General features: G+C 60.6%; 2 protein-coding genes across 8 annotated transcripts in view; both read right to left on the bottom strand.

Annotated features, from left to right (window-relative positions):
• Window positions 1-2059: 2059 nt before the first annotated feature.
• Window positions 2060-5579, bottom strand: LOC308182867 (uncharacterized protein). Its single transcript, XM_080568165.1, has 4 exons — window positions 5204-5579; window positions 4860-4979; window positions 3246-3359; window positions 2060-2419 (listed from the first exon to the last, which is right to left on the bottom strand). Exons 2-4 carry the CDS (start codon window positions 4915-4917, stop codon window positions 2214-2216), a joined length of 378 nt encoding a protein of 125 aa, XP_080424291.1. The 5' UTR covers window positions 4918-4979; window positions 5204-5579; the 3' UTR covers window positions 2060-2213.
• A 242-nt stretch (window positions 5580-5821) lies between these two features.
• Window positions 5822-23116, bottom strand: part of TACC1 (transforming acidic coiled-coil containing protein 1) — a 32758-nt gene continuing 15463 nt past the window's right edge. For 5 of the 7 annotated variants that reach the window (XM_080568576.1, XM_080568572.1, XM_080568573.1 and 2 more), the window contains exons 3-13: window positions 19338-20412; window positions 15478-15538; window positions 14841-15039; window positions 12996-13051; window positions 11344-11478; window positions 11150-11226; window positions 10704-10747; window positions 10443-10603; window positions 9828-9934; window positions 9397-9517; window positions 5822-9203 (exon numbers count right to left, since the gene is read on the bottom strand). In XM_080568576.1, coding sequence (XP_080424702.1) covers window positions 9135-9203; window positions 9397-9517; window positions 9828-9934; window positions 10443-10603; window positions 10704-10747; window positions 11150-11226; window positions 11344-11478; window positions 12996-13051; window positions 14841-15039; window positions 15478-15538; window positions 19338-20146 — 1839 coding nt within the window. In that variant the 5' untranslated portion in view covers window positions 20147-20412 and the 3' untranslated portion in view covers window positions 5822-9134. Of the gene's footprint in view, window positions 9204-9396; window positions 9518-9827; window positions 9935-10442; window positions 10604-10703; window positions 10748-11149; window positions 11227-11343; window positions 11479-12995; window positions 13052-14840; window positions 15040-15477; window positions 15539-17782; window positions 17819-19337; window positions 20413-23116 lie in introns of all 7 variants that reach the window. The other 2 variants (XM_080568578.1, XM_080568577.1) reach the window with 2 other exon arrangements.

The raw sequence follows: 23116 nt of genomic DNA, 5'->3' as shown, positions 1-23116 counted from the left end.
CATCTTCTGCAGACCTTGTGACTCGCATCAGCGCCTGGATCTGCGGCAGCTCTGTTTCTCTGGGCGGTCACACGGCAGCCTGTCACGCTGGTGCTCTTCCTTTATCTGGAAGAGCTCTTGCAATGCTTTCGATATATTTTGCTGCTGCAGCTTCTCTCTGGGAGTGCGAGCAGCCCCCAGACCTCACAGGAGACCCCCCCCCGCCCCCCGGTAGCAGCGAGGGCCAGCAGGGCTCTGCCCCACCAGAGGTCCACATGCCCCCCTCAGCCCCCCAGGAGAAAGCATCCTTTGTCCTTTTGGAGGCTGTGGGGAGGAGCAGGGCCCCGTGGTGCTGCTGGGACACCTCCCGGCCCGCAGCAAGAGCGTGGCCCTGTGAGCATCACCCGAACAGGGCTTGACATTCCTGTTCCCCAGGATTTCTGGCCCTCTTATCCTGCAAAATTCACCGGGTCGGTTCGGTAACGTCCTGCAGCAGTGAGTTCCGCAGCTGGATCCGAGCACGCCACATTATGTCTTCTCTTCTGTTTGAACTTGCCCTTTTTGGTTTCAGTACCTGTTCCCTTTTTTCTCACATTATGACTAAGGGAAACTCCCAGCAGACTGCAGTGCTGGAGGAGCAGTGGCAGTGCTTTCAGTCAGCAGTTTGCCGTCTCGCCCTGCATCACATTTCTTGCAGCCGCGTTCTCGCTGTCCTCTCCGCACTCCCAGACATCCCGCTCTCTCCTCCCTTTTCTTTCCTCCTCGTTCTCGTTCCTCACTCCTAACACTCTTTTACACGGCGAAGCAGCACCAAGTACTCCGGGGGTTCCTTTCCAGCAGCGCCAGGAGCTGGGCAGAGACCAGCCCCGGGACCAGCCCCACATCCACGCTGCCCTCTGCAGACTTCGGGGCCGGGAGGATGAACCTGGGCGCCCACAACCCCAAGAAGCCCCACACCACTGCTGGCTGTCAAGGGCTGAGCAGCACGGAGGAGAGGAGGCTCTCCAAACCTGGCTGAGGCTCCGTGGACTTTCCCACAGATGCTATCAGCCACCACAGCAGAGCAGTGGCGCTTGCTTGGCTCTGTGCAGACACTTTCACATTCGTAAGCATCAGACAAAGGAAATAACAGGAAAAGTGGTTTGCTTGTTTGCTGCCTGGCACTGGATCCCACAGAATCCACCGGTGAGCCTCGGGAGCTTTGTCCTGACTAAGATCCCTCTGAGCTTCCCATGAAGCTGCTCGGGGCTGGAGCTCCCCAGCGTCCCCCAGCTGCACCTCACGCCCCTCATCTCCTCCTTACCTCAGCCAGGCACTGCTTTTCTTCTCTTTGGACTACGAGATCTGCTGAGCCAAGCTGTGTCTTCATCAGAGCAGCTCAAAGGGGCCCTGGCTGCAGGAGGACCTCTCCTTATAACCACAATCTGGCAGGTTGTAACAATAGGCACCTGCAGGACACACCTCCTCGTGAGGGTTCAAAGGGAAAGCCTGGTGGAAAGAGGAAAAGCGAGATCTCCCAGCGGTGGTGGTGACAGCCAGAGCACAAATTAGTCACCAGAAAGTTTAATCTCTCTGTGACTGCAGACACAGGCAGTGCTGCTCCTCTGGGACAAGCTCACCCCACTGTGCAGCATCCCAGGCTTGGGACGGGGACGGGGATGGGGATGGGGATGGGGGCAGGTGCTGCTGGGGGTACCCAGGGATGGTTCCCTCCAGTCAGGCAGTGCAAAGAGCTTCACAGAACAGACTCAGATGATATCTCACACCAAGCATATCCACAGTCTGTGTGGGCCCACAGTCTCTGCAACCCCAGGAAGAAAGAAACTTCTCCCCGCAGCTGACGCAGGAATCCCAAATCATCCCACCGCGGTGCAGGGGGCGCACGGCGTGCAGGAGCGGGGCTGTGCCCAGGGCTCTGCACCACGCTGCTCGGCAAGGCTGACAAAGCCTTCCCACGGCAGACGCGCTTGGATGAGCTCGCATTCAAATAGGAGCCCCAGGAAGCCAAATCCGTTCAGTTAGGGCCATTATCTCGCTAGGTTACGGGTTTCCTGTAAATGAAAAGCGGTGGCCGTGAACGTGATTTCCAACCGCAGCGTTTATTTGACCGGCGGGCGGCCTGGCCTCTCCCGCACTCCAAGCAGCGACTCTACGCACCGTGCTCCTGGCGCGCGGCGCCTACGCTACTGCGGCGAGCGGCCGCGCTCGGCCACCCGCCCGCGGCCCCGCCGCTCTCACGGCAAGCCCAGCAGCAGCTTCCCCGCCAGCGCCACGGCCAGCAGGCTGGGCAGGTGCAGCGGCGTGGCCCCGCCGCCGTTCCGCGAGCCCCGCGGCCCGTTGCAGTCGTCGCTGAAGCAGCATTGCAGGGTGGCCCCGCCGGAGCCACCGCGCCGCGCCTGGTCGCAGAAGGACTTGTAGGAGCAGGACTTAATGACGCTGTCTGCAAGGGAAGGCAGATCACAGAGGGTTAGGCGCTCCCGGCGCATGGGGGCCTTTATTCCATCCCTGCTGAGCTGAGAGGGGAAAGAGAGAAAGCAGAGGTGCATCCCAGCATGTTATGCTGCAGATCTGCAATGAAAGGGTCTCCCTCCTGCACACAGGACTGCTGGAGAGCCGAGCAGTGGCCCGGTGGCCGAGGGATGTCCTCATGGTCGCATTTCTCTAAGCCACCGCAGAGCAAATTGGTGTTAAAGGAGCGACCAACAACTTATAGCCGCATGTGAAACACACATAGCCCAGCAAGGGAGCCAGCCCGAGGCAGGAGGAGGGTGGTTTGGGGACCTGCCCGTGTCTGTCCTGCAGGCCACGATGCTGTCTGGCCCCTGTGAGGTTGCATTGAGGGTGTTAACACACTGCTGGAGCGTTTCCCTTACACCAGAAAAGTGCACTGTTATCTCAGACCAAGAGCCTGTTCCCAGAGACTAAAAACTGGTGGCTCACCCCTACCTCAAGGGTTCGAGGGGCAGCCAGCCCCAGGCGTCCCTCCCCTCTCCCCAGCCACCCCTCCCACAGCCCCGGGCTCCTTTGGGGCGCTGGGATGCAGTCCTGCCCTGCTGACACCGTCCTTCCCTTCCTTCACCTCCCTGCCAAGCCTTTTGGCCAGGTTTGCAGCTGATCTCACTCAGCAGCTCCCAATGCTGCGTGCAACGGCCATGGAAGGGGAGCAGCCCCGTGCGAGCAGGAGCACACCCCTCCGGCACGGCTGGGGCCAAACCGCAGAGGGACAGCGGAGGCAGCGGCTGTGCAGCCCCCCCGCAGGGACTTACTCGGCGCGGTGATCGTGGAGCAGGCGTCCGCGTACTGGGGGCAGCTGTGGGAGCCCTGCTTGTTGCAGTCGTTCTCGTTGGACGCGACGCATTTGTGGCATTTCAGCGCCGCACCTGTGCGAAGGGAGGAGCAGCGGTGAGGCGGTGCTGGGCTGCGCTGGGGCTGCGCTCAGCCAGGGCTGGGGGAGCCAGGGACAGGCAGGAGCTGGCAGGGCCGAGGCGGGTGGGCTTCAGGGGGCTCTGCCCTCCGCAAAAGGCATGCGGTGCTCGCCCAAGTGTGGCTCAAAGTGAGGGAAAACACCTTGATCTTTGTCGTTTTGCACTGAATTTCTTTTTAATGAGCATTTGCAGGGGGAGGGTTCCTCTAAACTACGGAGGCAGTTTTGTGCATTTGTGCATCGTTAAAGCAGCTCCCCCCACGGAACCCGTTGCACAGAACCTGCACCCGAAACGCACGGTTCAGAGGGACAAGCGCGGCGCTCGGCAGCGAGGTGACAGGCAGACACGTGTCAGAGGCAGGGCCGTCGTCCAGCCTGCTCGCAAAGGAGGCCAGAGGCACGCGAGGTGATAACCAGCCCCTGCCTCTGCGGGCTCGCCGTGTGTCAGAGCTGATGCCAGGCATAAGAACTGTTTGACCCTGCAGGAGAGGAAAATGCGCACTCGCCAGAGGTCCCAGCTCAGTTTAGGAACCGGCTGAGTAAATATGAAAGTGTCATTATCACTTTATGACAGAAGGAGACTTTAAATATCATCACCGTTTTAAATATCTGCAGACAGAGAACCACCAAGAAAACCTGAAGAACCTGCTCCCACCCGAACCAGGAAATTATGAAGACCACTTGATTTTGATAGCAATGGTTAAATTACTGCTTATGCTGGGATTCAATTTTTGCTTTCCTGGATGAACAGAGCCCTCTCGTGGCAAGCAGGCCCCAGCTGCGTGGTCAGCACATTTCGGTTTGCAGGAGGTCTGAGCTCCTGGGTTTGGTGGAAAAGGAGAAAACGCGAGTCTCAGGGAACTGAGAGCGAACAGGGCCGAATGCCGGTAAACGCCTGCCGTTAACGCACGCTGAGCACAGATTTCCACTGCGGCGCTGCCTGGTTTTTGCAGCACGGTGCAGCCTTTAATTTACCGTCAGCTAAAACCACAGCTGGGTTTCGTTCTCCCCTTGGTACAAAGCTCCTGACATCACCACGACCTGACCACACATCGTGCCCGTGCCTGGAGCAGCGCGACCACCTTCCTGCCTTTTAGGATGGCTTGGTGCAGTTCTGCCTGTGAGGAACCAAGCAGGTCAGAAGCTGCTTTTCCTGGGCTCGGGAACCACCTCGGCTCCCACCAGGCTGGAGCCCAGCATCCCCGCTCACACCCACCGCCCGCACAAGCACAGCAGAAGGCACAGGGGCAGGGTACTCCGGCACTGTCCTAGCCAAGGGAAGGGACCGTCCCCCCCAAAGCAGCTCTTCTGCAAGGACAGGAGGCGCAGCAAGAGCCCGGAGCCGGCGGCAGGCCGGAGGCAGCCAGCAAGCAGCAAGCAGCTACAGCCCGTCCTCCCGCCCAGCACCGCCTTCAGCGAGGGGACACTTACTTTCCTTCAGCGAGGGGACACTTACTTTCTCCAGCCAGGGACGTGACGAGGGCCAGGGCCAGGAGGGTCCTCAGGGCGGGCATTTTCAGCAGTGCGCAGCGCAGGTAGCGTAGCCTCTCTTTTGTCCCGAGGTCTTACAGTTAATCTGCTTGGGTGATTGGATCAATGGGCTGAGGATAACACACTTACTGCAGCCCCTGGCTAATGCCACCTGAGCCGGAGGAAGGGACGCGATGCCCCAAGGGCAGGGGCCACCCGAGGCAAGGGGGCTGGTGGCAGTGGCCAGACCTGGCACCAGGGGGCTGGACTTTGCTTTGGGGACCTCTCCATCGCCCTGTGTCAGCTTCCAGAGCTCTCAGCCAAGCCCACCTGCTCCACCCAGAGAACATCGCCTTCCCTGCTGCTTGTGGTGGCTCAGTTGGGGAAGAACCCTCCCGAGCTCCCAGCTCACCCAAGGCAGAAGTGCAAGACACCGCAAACCCTCACGGGGCTGGGAGCACGAGGGAGCCATCCCTGCCACCCGCCGTCCCCACCCTCAGCGGGGCAGGGACGGCTCCATCCTTACCGAGGGATTTAGCCAAGGCCGGGAAAGACACCAGGGTCAGCCCAGGGGTGGAAGCCGGTCCCCCCCCTCCCCGCAGAGCTGCCCCAGGCTCAGCTGCTCCCGTGCGTAGTGTGCAGGTGGCTGAGCCATGGCCCGGTGTGTGCTGATGGCACCGCATCAGTGTGCGAGCAAACAGTGTGCGAGCAGTGTGCGAGCAGCGTGCGAGCAGACCACGGTGTGCGAGCAGACCACGGGGCACTTGGAGGTGTTGCAGGTCTCCGGTTCAGTCTGTGGACGCCCAGCTCAGGAAGAGGTGATAATCACACTTATTTGAAACCAAAAGAATTAGCACACAAATGAGGCAGAATCAGGCCCTTCCTAGAAGATTGAGCCACCGTCCGTCTCCCCAGCCCCCTCACTGACCTTACAATCACCTGGAAAGCTTTCAAGAGTGATAAACACAATTTTTATTCAGGCAATGAAACATGGAAAAAATATATTAGTAATCATTATAATAATCTCATTTGTGTGAGTATAACTCTTACAAATATTTACCTGACATATAAAAGGGAAATTATTGTACATATAAAATTTATGTTGATGGCAGTTACATACATTGTACAAAGCAATCCTGGTAGTAGTCACGCAAAGAAAATCTTCCTGCCTCTGGGGGGACGCTGGAAGGATGCGGTGGAAGCAGGCTTGCAGTGGGGGTGGGCACTCGTTGGCACTTTATTGCAGACAAGACCTACTGGTGAACGCACACTGGCACACAGCGACACTAAGGGCTCGCGGGCAGGCACCCTCCGCTGTCAGAAAGGGATATTGAAATTCTACCGCAAGGAAGAGAAGACAACCACAGCCACCCTGGGATCTCGGCGCACGGGTATCTGCAAAGGTTCCCTGGGCCGGCTTTGCTCCTGGGCTCCAACGCGGGGCACGGTGCCGTGGTGCGCCCGGGGACGTGGCCGGGCACCGCAGTGAGCCCCGCGCTCCTCATCCTGCTGAGCACAGCCGGCGCCTGCCGGGCACCCCGCGGGGAGCAGCACACGAGGTGCAAGTCTCGCCCCTTTAAAGTTACAAACGCACGCCTTCTATTATATAGAACTATAACCGTTATATATATACATATACGTAACTGTAACCATATTATAGTTAATAAGTCATTCCTTAGGAATCTTTGCCCAGATCGTAAGTGCATGCTGACAGGCACAGAAACGAACAGCACTCAGGTGACAGAGGCAGTGAAAGGGCGACCACGAGACACCGGGGAGCGGAGAGGAGTGGGAAGGTGCTGCCAGGTCAGATTATTGCCGTGGGGGCAGCTCTCCGGACAGCCTGGCCTCCCAGATTGCCCCTTTTTGCAGGAGAGAGAAGACCGGAGCACTTACTGCATCATACGCAAGTCGTGGTTCTGGGGAAACGCTGGGGGTGATGAAATCAAACCTCCTGTCGCTACCTGCCACCTCCGAGGTCCAGAACAACAAACCAGAACAAATCTCGTGCTGGGACCTCAAGCTTGTCTGAGCCCCACCTGTGTCCTACACCAGAAACCGGCCCCGTGAGCTGCTTACAAGCTCCGAAAGGCCGTGCAACTCCGCTCTCTGGCAGCCTGCTCCCTCCCGCTTCTGAACAGGCTGCCGAGAGGAACCCGCCTCCCTAGGAACTCCATGGGCCTCAAGGGTTTTAATCTAATTATACAGAGCCTTCTGCACGCAGCACATCCCCTGACAGCGTCACTCCTTGCTGCACCACCGCCACATGCGAAACCACCAGGTAATGGAAGGGCCACCCGCACCGGGGCCGGGAAGGCTGCTTTGGGCCGGACACGTGGGAGAATAAGGGAACGGTGCTAGGCTGCAACAACCCAGGTGCTGGTGAGACCGAGGGAAGGGGAGTCGTGCTCCAGTGGGCCGTGGTTGGCTTTTTGACTCCCCAAACAAAAGAAAAAGGAGAAAAAAAAAGAATAGAAAAAGGGAAAAGTAGGATTTTTCCTTTCTGTCAGCTGTGCGGAGGTGAATGTTCAACACACAGCTGCAGGTGCACACAGCATCAGCCATCAGCTTCCTCACCGCATTGCCCCAGCCCCTTTACTGGGTTAACTGGGAGCTCAGGGAGCAGGTGGGGACCCTGCGCGTGCCAGGGCAGGCTGCCGACTTCTTCGTCTGCTTAAGTGTGTAATAAATTCTCTCTATGCATAATATAACTAATAAAATATATATCAGGTGTATGGCTCTGATTTAAACAGATGTTTGCACCGCATGCTCAACACAGGGATTAGAAAATAGAGGGAAAACAGCTTAATTCTTTTACAAAAAGATAGCAGCAAAAAGGTTTGCTAAGGTTTTAGATAGGCTAGGTAGGAAACAGTCCCAACAGCAAATACTTCCCCTGTTTGACACTTCAGGGCTGTCTGCGCAAGGTGAGAGCGAAGGACCCTCCACCCTCAGCAGTTCTCCTGGGGCTTGGCATGCCCAGAGAAGTAAACACCTCTGAAATACAGCAGGCAGCCAGCCTGCACGGCCATTCAGATTTTGGGTTGAATCCAGACAGATTTCAAAGCGTATTTTACTGCTGTCTGGATCCGTCTTTTCTTGTAAAGGCTAGCTTTTGTTTGATTCTCTTAGTATTCAGTGCTGCGAGGGTGTTTCTCAGAGCAGCAAGACCCAGAGCATGACTGCACTTCTCCTCACCTTTCTGTGCTGATTGGAGAGGGAGCTCTAACGCAGCAGAACTGTGGAGACGTTTTGGGCTTGCTTCCTTCCTGCTGCAACATCAAAAGGGGGGGACTAACCTCACTACGGCACGTGGAGCCAACAGCACAAGCCTGGCTCTGCGTATTTTAAAGCAGGTGAGAAAACCATGCTAACACCACGGGAAGTGCCAGGGCAGAAGGGCAGCGGGGGCACAGGCAGGACCCAGCTCCACAGAGCCACGACCTGCCCCGTTTCCCAAACCACCCTCGGCTCCAGCAGCCTCCTGCACCCACCTTGGCCGGGCTCTCATGGAGATGAGGTTACTGCTGATGGAGCGGCCGTACCCGCGCCTAGGGAAGGGGATGCGTGGCAGGACCATGCCCAACGGGGAGAAGTCAATACAGAGCTGAGTGCAACGCTAATAAAGTGCACGACTGCAGCGATGCAGGCATCCTCCCCCAGGGGCTGGCACGGCCAGGGACCAGGATGTGCTGTGCTGTGGTTCACCAATGTGCCAGCAGCCAGGATCAGCCCCCGGGACAGTGCTGCCTCCCCCAAACCACCCTACTGAGAGCCTGCTTCAGCCAGGGGCTGCAGTGGGTGCCTGGGGTCCCCGAGGCCCCTTTGCTGCCCCTCCACCCACGTGCCAGGTCCCCCTCCCCAGTGCAAGGGCTCGATGGCTCTGAACCCAGCACCACACACATCTCAGGGCAGGAGCTACCATGAGGCCGGATCCACGCTGTCGAGCACATGAAGACAACAAATGACAGCGTGTGGGGGGCACCACCAGGCCTGCTCCCAGGTGAGGGGGGCAGCCCGGGCTGCCACCTCCCAGCTGCGAGGCGGCTCCCACAGGGACCCCCCAGGAGCAGCACGCCCGTGGGGGCCGAGCAAAGCCCCCAGCCCCTGGGCTCCCATCCTGGGGTGAGCGGGGAGCTGCGGGGCCTGGCAGCCACGTGTGTGCTTCTCTGCTGGGGGGGGCTCCTGGGTAATAAGGCAAAGTGCTTGAAGGTACGAGGAAAGCGGCCAAGTGCAGAGTGCTGGACGAGGGGCGGTGAGCTCAGTCTGTCCTTCCCAGCTTCGCTATCAGCTCGTCGCAGATCTTGGTCAGCTCCTCAATCTCCTGGTTCTGGAAGAGAAGCAGCCCCTGAGGACCCCCGCGGCAGCACCGCTCCTGGTCCCCACCCGACGCCGGTACTCGTGGCACAAGGACCTGCTGCAGCACACAGCCCAGCACCAACAGGACGCCCAGGCACCCAAACAGCACCACGGAAGCGCAGAGTAACCCAGCGCAGCCCGCGGAGGCCGGGGGGCAGCGTTACCTTCTGCTGCAGGGCTCTCTCCAGGGACTCCACCTTCATCTGCTCCTTGCGCAGCCCGGCGTGCAGCGCCGCACTCTCTGCTTTGGCTTTTGTGCGCACCTGGGCGATCTCCTCGTTGGCTCTGGGGGGGGTTGGAGAGAAGGGGGCCGTGGTTATGCTGCTGGGTGCAGCCAGGAGCCCTGCGACACGATGTCAGACTGTGCTGCACTAGCACAGCCCGGCTCCTGCATGCCCGCCTGCATCAGGGGTGCCCAGGCAGCTGCTCAGCAGCGCCAGCAAGCCCCTGCGTGGCCTGCACCTTCACATCAACCCCGGGCTCTGGGTCTGATGCTGCACCTGGTCAAAGAACAGGCTAGAAGGCACCTATCCTCCTCTTCCTCCTCCTCCTCCCCCAGCCTGCACCCTGCACAGCCCTCAGCTGCGGCTCTTACTTGTCTAATTTTTCTTCTGCGTGGACCTTCAGAGCCTGATACCGCTGCTCTTCTTGCTTGACCCGGGTTAAATAATCTTGGGCACACTTCTTCAAGGCCTCTTCATTCTGGAAAACAGAGAACATCCACCTGTGCTGGGACTGAGCAGAGATACGTTGCTCTGATAGAACGACAGAACATGTTCTGCAGGTGAAAGAAAAAGGCTTTAAAAAGACCCAGTTTCTCACTTACAAGGGGCTGTAGCCCCTTATCCAGCTCAGCAGCAAGGAAAAGCTGCTGTGTACGTGGAGCCAGGGTCTCTGAGGGCTCCTTGCCCTGGCACCTGCCCTGCCTCGGACGCAGTTTCTGCCCCAGGGCACAATGCCCTGTGCTCGCCGTCAGCAGGAGAGCCCCGGGGAGCAGGCTCCTCGTGAGCCCAGCTCCACCGCCGGCTTCCCACGGCATGGAGGAGGCTCTGCTCGTTTGTCAGCAAGCTGCCAGAGCACAGCAGCGAGCCGAGCTCTCAGCAAGGGCTGGGGCAGCATCTGAAGCAGCGCCACGGGGGACCCGAAAGCCGCTGCACAGGAACCCGGCCCCAAGGGGCTGCGAGGAGGGGGAGGACACCAAGACAAGGACCTTCTTAAAGCCTTCGAGGACGCCCTTCAGGTTCTCATATCTCCTGAAGAGATCCGACAGGGACCTCTCCACTGAGTTCAGGTCTGCCAGGGCCTGGTCCTTTTCCATGGTGAGCTGCTGCAGGTTCTTCTGAGACGTCATGTTTGTCCTCTGCTCGTCCTCTGCGAAGGAGAGCCAACAAGAGGGATGCGGGGGCTGAGCAGGGACGGCTGCGGCAGCAGCTCCCTGCCCCGCACACCCGGCCAGGCGGTGGGACCTCACCTATCATCTGGGCAATGGTCTTCTCGTACTCGGCCACGATTTTCCTAGGATGGAGGGAGAACAAGAGCGGGTAAGAGGCAGCAGTTCCTTGCGGGCACACACCTACAGCTCTGCTCTAGCAAGGGGCCCCGCCACCCCTTCCCTGCCACGAAGGCAGCCCGAGCACCAGCCCGTCCGCAGAGCCTGGACCACAGGAGCTGGGCTCCAGCTCCCACCGCGGCGCTGAGACCTCCCTGCAGCCGCAGCTAATGGGATTTCACCCCCGCGACAAGGAAACCGCAGGCTCAACACGGCACAAGCACAAAGGGAACACGTCTCGTAACGCGTCCCACCCCGGTGACGCCGAACCGTGTCATCCCATTACGGCCCCACAGCCCAACCCGCGCCCCCAGGGGGGAGCAAAGAGCACAGCATCCCCCGAGCAGCACACAACAGAAGGTTTTCACCTCATCTCCAAGACTTCCTGACGGCTCTCTTCGTATTTCTTCTTCCACTCGTTGGCTTCAATCTCCTTCGTGATTATCTGGGATGCAGCAGACACGAGACCCTGGGGCCGTGCTCCGGGTGCGCCCCCGACCCCAGAGCCTGCCCCGCTCCCCCCGCACCGTGGCAGCGGGCCGGGGCCGCTCCCTGGCCTCACCTCCTCCCTGATGAGCATGAGCACGGCCGCCTTCTCGGACGCGCTCAGGCAGATGCCATCCAGGGGGCTCTCGCTCCTGCTCCCGCTGGTGATGGCCACGGGGGATTTGTCCGTCAAGCACAGCCCGGGGCTGCCCTGTGAGGGAGATCACGCAGCTGGGACGCTGCATTTTGTTCACTTTCTATTCACCCTGCTTCCCCCATCTGGGGTGTTCGCCCCCATTTCGTCAGCCTCTGCTCAGGCACCGAGCGTCCCCACCTGCACACTCCGACAGCTCGGGGCCCGGTGTCTGTGCTTGGCTTTAAAACAGCTCTGGCCTTGAGGGGCTGCCTGCATCACCTCCTGGCCGGGTGGGGACACCTCTGACACACTGCTGGCGCTACGGGGACGTTTGTGGGGCCGTGCTCACGGAGGCTGCAGCAGCACTGCTCGGGGCCTTCTCCTCCCGGGGCCCAGCCCCTCTCCCCGAGGGCCGCACGGCGGTGACGGGCAGGGCGCAGGGCCTCCAGGGCTCCCGCAGCCTGGAGCGCCTCCAGAGAAGCATTCCTGCAAGCCGAGGCTCACACCGGCGCCTCGTCCTCCTTTCATCATCCCAGCCGAAGCGGCAGCCCCTCGCAGCTATCTCCTTGGAAACAGGCTGCGAGGCCATAAATAGAGAAGTGCTGCGGAGAAGCCAACCTGTTTTCGCAGTGTTTTGGAAACGAACGCACTTCTCTCCCTCTCTCCCCCCTCTCCCTCCTCCCCTGCGCTTTGACCATTGCCAGATTCAAGCACAAGGGCGCCCCGCGCGCCTCCCACGGCTCTGCCAGTGGTGGAGGCAGCAGGAGCCAGCCCGGGCACAGCCCCGGCTCTGGGCAGCTTCAGCCCTGTGTGGCTTTTGCAGCAGCCTGCCGCAGCATCTTGCAAACACAGGCGTGCACCTGAAGGCCTGCAGGTAGCTGTGCCTACTGCCTAACCCCATGGCAAATCCTCCCACCTTTTGGGATGACCATGGCTCAGCTGCAGGAGCGATTGCCAGCCCGTGCCCTCAGCAGCACCAAACAAAAGGTTCACTTTGCCTAACGTCCTTGAGGGGCTTAGCGCAGTTAAATCTGTCTCAGAGACACTAATTTTGCTGATGTTGCTAATCTCACTGTCATCTGCTTGCCACCTCCAGCAGCTTTGGCCAGGGGCAGCTAAGCTGGCACAGGGTCCCCCCTGCTGCACCGGGGTCTTGGGGCCACCCCGACCACTCCGTGGGGGCACCGGGGATGCCCCATGCAGAGCTGGGGCACTGCTGGCTGCAGGGCCGGGCTGTTAAGCGGGCTGCTCTCGTTAATCCCCCTCTCTGCTGTCAGCCGGCTTCCTGAAAGCTGCGTCTGAGCCTCCCTCGCAGGAGGCACAGGCACCGGCAGAGCCAGCCCCAGCCTCCTTCCTCCTCACAGACACAGCCTCTGTCCTCCCGCTTTGCACACTGTCAATTCAGAGAGGTTTTGGCAGCTCTTCTGGGAGTAGCGGGGACGTTTGCTGCAGCCTCCCCCTGCCCCCTGCCCAGCGGGGCAGGAGCACCGGCACCGGCACCAGCACCAGCACCAGCACCAGCACCCCGCAGCCCCACACCAGCGGGCAGAGCCGCCCCGAGGCACAGGGAGGAGGATTCACGTGGCACTTACGGGGAAGGCACCAGGCCCATCCTTGTCCATCTGCTTGGAGAGCTCCTTTTCAAAGCCTGAAAACAGGGAAATTCAACATTTTAGCTGCCTGGAAGCAAGACCCTGGCAGCAAAGGGGGTTTGCTGGGATGCAGGGTTGTGCAGCTGAGTCTCCGTGTCCCCTGAGCTCCCTCCCCAAAGGATTCTTTGCCCCCAGCTCCTGCCCTTGTGAAGAGGACGCATCCTGCACCCCCGGCAGCCTCTCGTGCCGCAGTGGAAGCCAACACTTCCCTCTGGTGGCCCCACACGTCCCGGCAGCTGCCACGGCAGCGGTTCCTGGGGACCACGGCACTGAGGATGTCCCGGACATCTCGGGCGGGGGGCAGCCCCCTGCTCGGCCACCCCAAATCGCACCAGCCCCAGCCCCACGCCAGCTGGGCCCGGCGCCGAAGGAGCTGCACATGGCCCCTTCTACTCTTGGCAGCAGTGGAGAGAAGCTAAAGGCCTCTCCTCCAGTCTGAGTGCTCGGGACGCCCTCCATCCCATGTAACTTGGGATGTAATTTATGAACCTCGCAGAAACAACTGCGGACGTGACCGGTTATTCACCTGTTAACTGGGCAGAAAAAAACATAACGTGAGAACGCGGCTACGGAGGGAAAGATGCAACACGAAGCTTGTGGCTGCAGATTCCCTGGGATTTCCCCATTTATCCCTGCACCGTGGCCAGCAGCTGTGTGCCCTCTGGGACCAGCAGCAATAACTAACGCCTCCCAGGCTCACCGTTAACTGTACAATTCTCCCTCCCCTGAGAGATGAAGGGCTGTTTTCCTCTCCTGAGAGGTTTGCAGCTCCACATGACATTCAAGAGCGGGGATTAATGGGTGGCTGCACAGGAGACAGCTGCGAACCTTCTGTGCAGCCATTTCTCTTTGCACCTATAACTTTGCTATTGATTAAGTGCCATGTTGCCTGGCTTTTAATTATATTTTAATGGATTGGTCAGAGCAGTTAATTACACAGGAGACGGGCAGCAAAGCACCAGCAGTAGCGCCAGTGCAGGCTTCTGTAGCAACCTGGAGATCTCTATTAACCAGAGCCCTGTGCGCTGGGAGCCACCATGTCCCAGCAGCTTTGCCCTGGCGCAGGCAGGGGCCCTGCAGCCTCGAAGGCAGGCACAGGGCATGCCAGAAACGTCCCCCTTGGGCTGGACGAGTTGCCCAGCTCAGCCCTTGCCTTGGCTGTCCTTGGTGAAACAGACACTGGTAGTGCACAGCGGCACCATGCTTTGCGCACCCGAGGCACTACTTAGGGAGCACTTCTTGTAACCGCTGTAACCAAAATCAGCCTGCTCATCAGTGGTGCTTTGCCTCTGCTCACACTGAGCAGGAGCAAAACCCAAACGGGACTGACGCTTTGAATAGCAGCCCTGACTTTGCATTTGTGTTTTACTACTGAGACCGGGTCAGCCTGCATCTGGGGAGGTGCCGGGTGCCCTCCTCATCCTGCGGGGCTGGTACAACAAAGCCGGTCCCTGCCAGGAGGGCAGCGTGCCCAGGGAAAGGGGCTGCGGGCGAGCCAGGAGCTGCAGGGCTTCCCAGCACAGTGCCACTGGGACAGTGCTCCAGGCTGAAGGAGTCTGGATAAAGGCTGCCTGCACCACAATGTTTCCATAATGAAAGCAGTGCAGATAAGCAATCGGAGGTTTCATTATGGCTCGTGGTAACCTTTAGTCCTATCAGCACAAATGAGACGTGATGAAGCTGTGTTGCCTCAACAGCACAAATGCATTGCCAGAGGCTGCAGGCATTACCCAGGCGCGGGCATGGCTCACCTCCAGAGCCAGAGGCAGCGAGGATGCTCCCTACCTGCCTCCACACCGTGCTTTGCCGCCGGCACGGGGACGTTCGAGCACTCAAAGTACTCCAGGTCATCTTCAGGCTCTCCCTTCTTCTCCAGCCCGGCTGGTTTCTGCACAGAGGTGGTGGAGGCCAGCTTCTCTTCATCAGTGGCGTGTCCATCCCGATTTGCAATATCTGGGATTTCTGAGATCAACGCTCCTTCATCCTGCGGGATCAAGGCATGCGGTTAAGCAGGACCGAGCTAATCCGCAGGGCTCAGGCAGCCGGGCTGTGCGGATGGCCAGCGGGAAGCACCGGGAGGCTCAGCACCCACGGCCAACTGCTCCCCACCAGCCACTCGGCAGGCTTGGGCAGAAGGAAGCCCCCCGTGCCCCAAACAGAGGCGATTAATGAGCAAAATCCATTAACCCGACCGCAGAGCTCGGCGCTTTGCTCTGGCCCACAGCGGGGGACAGGTCTAAGGCCTAGGACACCGCACGCACGGTCCCAGCAAACCGCAGAGCCGCCTGGCCGGGAAGCCACGTGTGGAAAGGCTTCCCCACCGAGCCCAGCCGGCATCCAGCTGTGCCTGGGCACCCCGGCTACTTCGCTTTGGGCAGCTCTCCTCGCGCCACCCCGCGCCAGCAGCAGCTCTCCCACCTACCTGGGTGCAGACATCCAGCACCAGCGCCTGCGTCTCGTACTTCTTCACCTTGCAGCCGCTCCTGCGGGACAGAGAGAAGGAGCCGGGCTGAGCTGGGGCTCGCAGGGGCTGGAGGAGGGGGAGAGGCGGGGGGCGCGTGCGAGACAGCCCAAGCAGAGGGGAGCAGCCCCAGCGCTAGCATTGCACCCGCTGCGCAACAGCGAAAACACTCACCGGTACCGAGGCAGGGCAAGTTCTGGAATGAACAGCAGGAACAAGCAAAAAAACACACAACTACAAAGCAGTTGGGTTTGTCTTCAAGATGTTTATTCCTGTCGAAGGTAAGGGTCAGAGAAAGCACCCCAAGGTACTGACGGCGAGAGAGGCGATTGCCAAGGAGCCTGAGACAAAAGCTGTCCCTTGCTGCACGCTCGCCTGTGCATCCAGAGCGGCGGTATGCCTGAGTGCACGCCGGTTTGCTGCGGGGAGGAAGCACTTCCAGGCTGCCCTGACCCTGCTGGTGTGGCCGGGGTCCATCTCTGCAGCATCCACGTTCCCACGTGGGCCAGGCCTGCCCGGCCAGAGCTCTGCCCTGCTGCAGGACAGCGCCGCTGTGCTTCCAGCGCTCCCTCGTCAGGGTGCAGGCGCTGTCTGGAGGAGGAGAGCAGGCTGAGCTCAGGTTGTTCTCACAGGTGATCTGCGACTGGAAGCTCCTCCTGGGGCTTCATCCCGGGACACGCCATCCTGCCAGCTGCTGGGCTGGCTGCACGGGACTGCAGACACGGCCCCATCCCAATGTACCAGGCTCCGGCGTCTTGAATCAGTTGGAGGCAGCAGACGGATGGTCACGGAGCAGCCCCGGCGCATGCGGTGCCACCAACACCAGCAGCGAGACGACTGCACCACCGCAGCCCTCACCCCTCGCGTGGGAAGGAGAGCAGTGCCCACACCTGGGCATGAGCTCGCAGCTTGCCACCCCTCGCTGCAGGGCTGGCTATCTCCCAGCTGAGCTGCCATGCCTGAATTTCCCAAAGACAGACACCCGCTGAGCCGCAGGCAGCTCGGGTGGCAGCCCGCGGCACTGCCAGCCCGCACCCAGCACCGCAGCAGGGCAGAGGTCGGAGCACATTTGCAGGGGGACAGCCCTAGGTTTTAGGAATCATCTCCCCGTCCCACCCTACACGTGCTCTGGCAGAGCACGAGCAACGTGCCATGGCACAAGGGAATTTTATCTGCACGCTGCCACCCACACCTGTGTCAGACTGAGAAATCCCTGTTGGCTCTGTTTTTCTCCATCACCCCCTAATGCAAGAATTAAACTGCAGCTCACCATGCCCGTGGCAACCTCTCTGCTCTGCCCAGCCTCTTTGGATGCTGCGGTCACACTGCCTGGTGGCTGGTTTATCACCCCAAGACAGCAGCTCTGTGATTCAAGGGGGTGGGGAGCAGGGCAAGGCGGGCAGCCTGAGCTCTGAGCCCCCAGCCCCGAGGCCAGCACACACGGACGCCAGCAGCCCTGTTCCCGATGTGCTCTGGGCACCAGCAGTTTCGGCTGGATAACCCCAGACCTCACAGCGCTGCCCACGTGCCTGCTGGCTGCACGGGCACGGGCAGACCCGCCAGGCTGCAGGTCCCAAATCCAAACAGTCACCGTGCAAAGTCAGGCTGTAAAAAGGCAGATCAGTTCTCAGCCGAGACACAGATGTCCGCGCTTGAGCCAAGCTCTAATTTTGCTCGTGCATATGGCAACCAGCACTAAGCAGACAAGAAGGGCGTTCGGACGGATGACTTAAGATCAAGGATAAGCCCCGCACGCCGCCTCCCTCCCACTGCCCTCACAAGAGGCAGCACCAGCGGCTCCCTTGCCCAGGGACCCGTTTCCAGGCGGTGCTTTCCACCCTACCCCCTGCTACAGCAGCTCCTTCCCCAGGGATTTTGCACGGCAGGGCTAAAGACACCCTCCCCTTCAGGACTAAAATCTGGAGCTGGACCACACTCACAAACCTGCCCCCCCCTCCCTCAGCCGACACACTGATTTCGAGTATTTACATCACGGGAACGCGTTGCAGGTGGGCATGCTGCGAGAGCAAGCACAGGCACGGGCCTCCGGTGCAGCTCTCGGCGCCCCCGGCCCGCAGGCGAAGCTGCCCCGCAGCCGGGCGCGGGGGACGCGGGTCCAGCAGCAGGGCGCGAGGCGCAGGGCGAGGAGGAGCCTGCATGCCATGGAGACGTGTGGGGCCAACACACACCCAGTCGGAGAGAGAACAAAAAAAAAAAAAAAAACAACCAAGGAAAGGATGAAAGAAAGGCAGAAGAGAGTACTTACAACAGAAAACAGAGAAATTTCACTTGTTCAGTGGTCCTGATGCACCCAAGAATAGACAGGAAAGAGACAGACAGATGGAGAGAAGAAAAGCGTGTGAAAAGACCTGGGCATTAACTCCCGTCTGGAGAAACACAACGAGTAGCACAGCTCTGGCTTGTTGGGAAGAACACAGATAAAGGATGCTCAGGTTCTGCATTTGCTGTTACCAGAGGTGGGATGAGACTGAATCACGAACCCAGCTCCTGAGCAGCTCGAGCTGCTCTGGGGTAACGGAGAGGGGGCTGCAGCTCCCCCAGCTGCTTCCACCCACGGCCCCGGGGTCACGCACAGCCACACGGGCTCTGCAGAAACCTGCCTCCATTCTTTCCACAGTCTAAGACACAAACGGCTATCGTGCCCTTGGCTTTGCCACCCAGGCATGATCTCCTGTCCCTGCAAAAACCCACCCTCCGGCCTTCCCACCGGAGAACCCACTAGCAGAGCGATGGCTTGTTTTGCTTTTACGGCCAAATCAGCCACAATCCCTGTGCTCCCCAAATTTCCCCTTTCAAGCTGATTTCCTGCTTTTGCTTTCAACTGGTTCCAGTCATCGGTGCTAAGTGCAACCGCAAATTATACTGGAAGGACCCCAAATTGGCTGGGCGATTACTCCCTCATGCAATATTCCCTCCGCGTCCCTCGCACGCTCAGAGACCCGCAGAGGGCCAGCCCCGTCTCAGCAGCGGCTGTTCTGCATCTTACAGCTTCAAGCTCTTAAAGGCAGGCTGAGACTCAGTGCTGCCCAGCCACGGTTTGGAGGACATTGATGATACGATAGGTGAAAAACCAGGAAAATAGCAAGGTTTGTGATTAAACCTGCTCCCAGAGGAGGAGGGTAAAGCTGCCTGCGTTCCCGACAGGCGTTATGAAACGTCACCGTTTACATGGGGGTTTTAAATAGCACGGCACAGGAACTAAATCTGCACCGAAAGATTCCCACATGTGCTGGAATAGTTTGGCGAGGGACACCGAGGTCCCCACCGCCCGTGCAAATGTGACAAAGCAACAAACGGCCTGCCTGTTTAACCTCCGTCCTCTTCCCCTGTTGCACAAAGGGAAATTCAGTGGCAGCGCCCAGGATGTCCCAGCAGCATCTGCCCAGACAGGCGCCCATCCACCAGCCGCAGAACTACGCACGCTGCTGTGCGCCTGCAGAGCCCTGCAGCCTCCCGCCGCGCTGCAGAGGCTCGCTGAGACCCCTGACCCCGCAGCACGGGCACTTCTGCCCCACAGCCAGACCCCCAAAATTCTCCCACCGTGCGGGTCCTGCTCCAGCCCCCAGCTCCGCGCCCAGGCTGTGCGGTGCCCCACGCGCCGGCACCGCTCCGTGACACCCATCCCTCTCATCCCACCTGCTCCTGAGCAGCCGGGGGGGGCCTGGCAGGGAGAGGGGAGACGCACCCCACCGGGACAAGGGCAGAGAGAACCAGGGGAGGCAGGAACGCGAGAGCCTGAGGCGCAGGTCGCTCTCCCAGGTGGTGCAGGAGGAAGGGGCTGGCCGCGCTGCGGCACTCACGTTATCAGGCGCGACTTGGGCTTCTTCGGGGAGTCCCTGCCCTTCGCGAGCTCATCCGGCACCTCCAGCGTCTGAGACTCGAGGATTTCGTTCAGGCTGTTGTCGGCAGCAGGGCAGCAGTCGGTGGCGCTGGCGAGGGTCTTGGTGGGCTTAAAGGGATCCACGGAGTCAAAGTTATCGGGGTCGAACTGGTAAGAGCCTTTGGGGAGCGTGGGCGAGTGCTGCAGCGCTGAGCTGCCACTGAAAGGGTTGAGGTCTGGGCTGTCCCACGGCGCAGCAGCTGCCCTGGGGGGGCCCTGGGGAAGGGGTGGCTCCGGCGGACACCTTTCTGCATCCTCAGCAGGCTTCCTCGCGGGATCCCGGTGCCTCTTCGGTGTCAGCTTGCTGGCCGGTATCCTGCTGCCCTTCCTTGGCGTGGCTCTTCGTGTCTCCGTGCCCTCTCCGCCCTCCGTGATGTCGACCTCAGCTTTCGGGACCTGCCCTTTGGTCTGGGGGGCCAGGTCCCCCCCCGGCTCGCTCACTGGCAATGGGAGGCGGCGGGGGGTCGGAGGGGAGCTCTGCAGCTTGCAGCCCCTTGCCACAAAGGGGCTCACGCTCTCGTCGTACTGCTCGGGGTCGAAGTGGTAGGAAGCTGGGGGCACCGGGGGCTCCTCCCCAGCAGGCTCCGCGCTTTCTTCTCCTTTCCTCCCCGGGGAAGGTGGTTTTCCCTTTCGGAGCTGGTCCCGACCGGGCGAGCTCTCCTGTGCCAAGCCATCATCCTCCTGCTCCGCCAGCCCCGCGCCCCCACCGGCCGGGTCCCCTCCCGACATCACCGGCTCGCGGGCGGCTCTGCCCGCATGGGGCACCGGGGCCGGCTCCGCGGCGCAGCCAGCGCCAGCCCCAGTCCCGAGGGCGGCCGGGTGCTGGGCTCCAGCCGGCGGCCGCGTCAGCGATGGGTCTTCAGGGCCGCTTTCCCCTTCGGTCCCCGCATCGGCTGGAGGGGCTCCGATCTCCGGCTGCGCCGCATCTTCGGGGTGCTGCCCCCGCGAGCTGTCCCTGCAGGCGGCCCCGACCAGCTCTGCGTGCCCGCTGAGCCCTGCAAAGAGAAAGCAGCCGGTCAGAGCCCTGCCTGCCCGCACCCCCAGCCGAGCCCCGTGCAGGAGCCAGGCACCAAGCCTGGGTTTCCCTCCCCTCCCTGTGCCTGCTCCAGGACCAGCGTTTACAGGAGCTGACAACCCAAAGCTCGGCCTCCCGAGCTGCCAGAGTCACTGCTGAAACTCGGCTCCAAGCACTTTCTCTAAAATTCAAAGCCCGCGAACAGAGTGGAGAGAATGTACTTAAACCACCGCGCACAGGGCGAACCCCTGTGGGGAGGCATTGTTCTGCACCACGCCAGCAGACCCACCAACATCTCCATTTATGTCTTTGCTCTCCCACCACTTGCTCCCACCCCGGGTGCCGGCAGCTCCAGAGGGGATTTGCAATGCCAGAGCCGCTGAACAGGGGCCAGGACAGCCCAAAGCACTCGTGTCCAAGCAGGAGCAGCAGCAGGGCGTCGCTGCTCACCTGGGTGGGGGGGGTTAAGCGTTACTGGGACAAATTCAGGGAAGCATGACAGGAGAAAACACCACGAAATGTGATTAAGCCCCGGGGCGAACGGGAATGAGATGCTGCACCTAACAAATAAGCATACTAGAGGCTGCAGAGGGGATTTTGGGGTCAGCCGCCCGCAGGCAGCCAGCGCAGGGCTGCGGGGCACCAGGCAAGGGGAAGCTGCCCGCTGCGAGCCGCTCCCGGGGAGCCTCATCGGTCCCAACGGGAGCCCGCTCCCGCTGTGCCTCCTTCCCCGGGGGCTCCTCCAAAATGGGGAGGCGAGCGAGGCTGATCTCGCCTCTCCTGTGCTTGGCACTTTCCTAAGGTCCCATTTCCCCTTGAAGGCATTCTCCAACCCACGGCAACCGCCTTCAGGGCAACCAGTTGCCACCCCAAAACGCAGGCACCCCCACTGCCCACCCCCGCACGCCAGGGCTCTGCACCGCCACCACGTGCGGCTGTCGGGGGTAAGACACAGTCTGTGTGCTCCAGGTACCGCAGCTGCACGCGGCTGATGCTCCTGCCCACAAAATGTCGCCGCGGCACACCGGCACGCAGCAGGGAGAGCACAGCCCGCCTGCGCTTGGCCATGGGGCGGCAGGGGAGCGGAGCAGCAGGAGCCCGGGGCTGGCCGGGAGCGGGGGGAGTTGTTCGGGGCGGCTCTGCCACCCCGGGCCCCTGCAGCACGGCCGAAACTCGGCCCCACACTGAGACCCTGCCGGCACGATACACCCGGCTCACCACGCTGCTGTCAGAGCTTCTTAATCACAAATCCTGATCCGTGACTTAACCGCTATTACTCCAAGCCCTTCCCCTAAATCCTTTTACTGTTTCATCTTTTCATTGCTGTCAGGGGGTGGGGAAGCTCCTTATGTACCGAGTCCCCTGAAAGCTACACCCACCGGCACCCAGCGCCAGCAGCCCGCTGCCCGTGTGCGGAGGCAGGGAAGGAAGAAGCCCAGCATCACCTCCCGGCTCACCTGCGGCTCTCCTCCCCGCACCTCGGCCAGGGCCTTTGCTCAGACTCCCGGGACGAAGCAGAAGGGGCCACTGGGCTACTCAGCACCCACCGGGCAGTGCGCGGGACCCTGCAGTGCTCGCTGGCACCTTTTTGGGGAGGTACAGGCAGGACTTCCACAGGCAGAACAAAACCAGTGCTCACCCACGGCCTGGTCTGGTTTGAAAACGTGGCCGGCAGCGGGGACGTGGGGGACTGGATGCTGAGCTTACGCAGGGGAAAGCTGCTTGCCCCCTCTGAGGCCACAAACGTGTCCAGCTCCCAGTAACGTGGCCGCGGGGGGGGTGGGAGGGTGCAGAAAGCGCCCACGGTGCTGCGGGAGGAGGCTGGAGCCGGGCAGGCCGCGAGCACCGGCTGAGCCCCGCGCCACCCCCACCGAGGCCACCGCTGGCGGCCGCGCCAGTCACAGGCTGGCAGAAAAGGAAAGTGAATCTGGCAAGGACCTGGTTCCTGGGCAAACCCAGGACGCCGAGCCAGCAGCCCTGACTCAGCTGACAGCTCGTGGTCTGCATAATTGATCTCCAGGATGCTAAAAGCCGTGGAAATGAATCGGGAGGGACTGTGCGCTCCCTGAGACTGCAAAAAACTCCCTCCGGATGGACACTGCCTTGCTGCCCCACAGAATGCATCGGTAAACACAATCCCAGTGGAAATGTTCTTGGAGTGCAGCCAGAAAAGGCTCTGAGGCAGCCCCTGCCAGGCCTTTCCATCCCTAGGAACCAAAAAACCTTCCTAACAGACCCAGAGAAAACTTGATTAATTTGCTGCGTTGCTCAAATGTTTTAAACTTCAGTGAGACATCCCTGAATGGAAGAACAGACTTCAAAGCCTGGGCAAAAGGCGCCTTTTAAATGCATTTTGCATTCCCACCAGAAGGTTTTGCAGCAGACGTTCTCACAGACAGAAGCCCATCCTGGTTTCTAGCCCAAGCAATGAGTAATTACTTCTTGAATAACAAGCAGTCGGCAGCGCAAACCACCTCTCCCCATCCCTGTGGATGTCCTCAGGGTGGGGAGAGAAGGGCTGCGCGCAGGCAGCAGTGCTCACAAGGGTGTTCCTTCGCACGAGCACAGGAACCGCCTGCCCCGGGCAGCTCCACGCACCCAAGCGATCGTCCCCGCGTGCCGGGAGCGCATCCTGCCGGAACGGCCCCGGCCTGCCCAGCACCGCTCGTGTGCTTTCACACCTC

The sequence above is a fragment of the Anser brachyrhynchus genome (assembly GCF_964034855.1).
Source record: "Anser brachyrhynchus genome assembly, chromosome: 26".
NCBI classification, from domain to species: domain Eukaryota; kingdom Metazoa; phylum Chordata; class Aves; order Anseriformes; family Anatidae; genus Anser; species Anser brachyrhynchus.
Note: the sequence above shows the minus strand (reverse complement) of the source record. Positions and strands in the feature narration are given on the sequence as shown.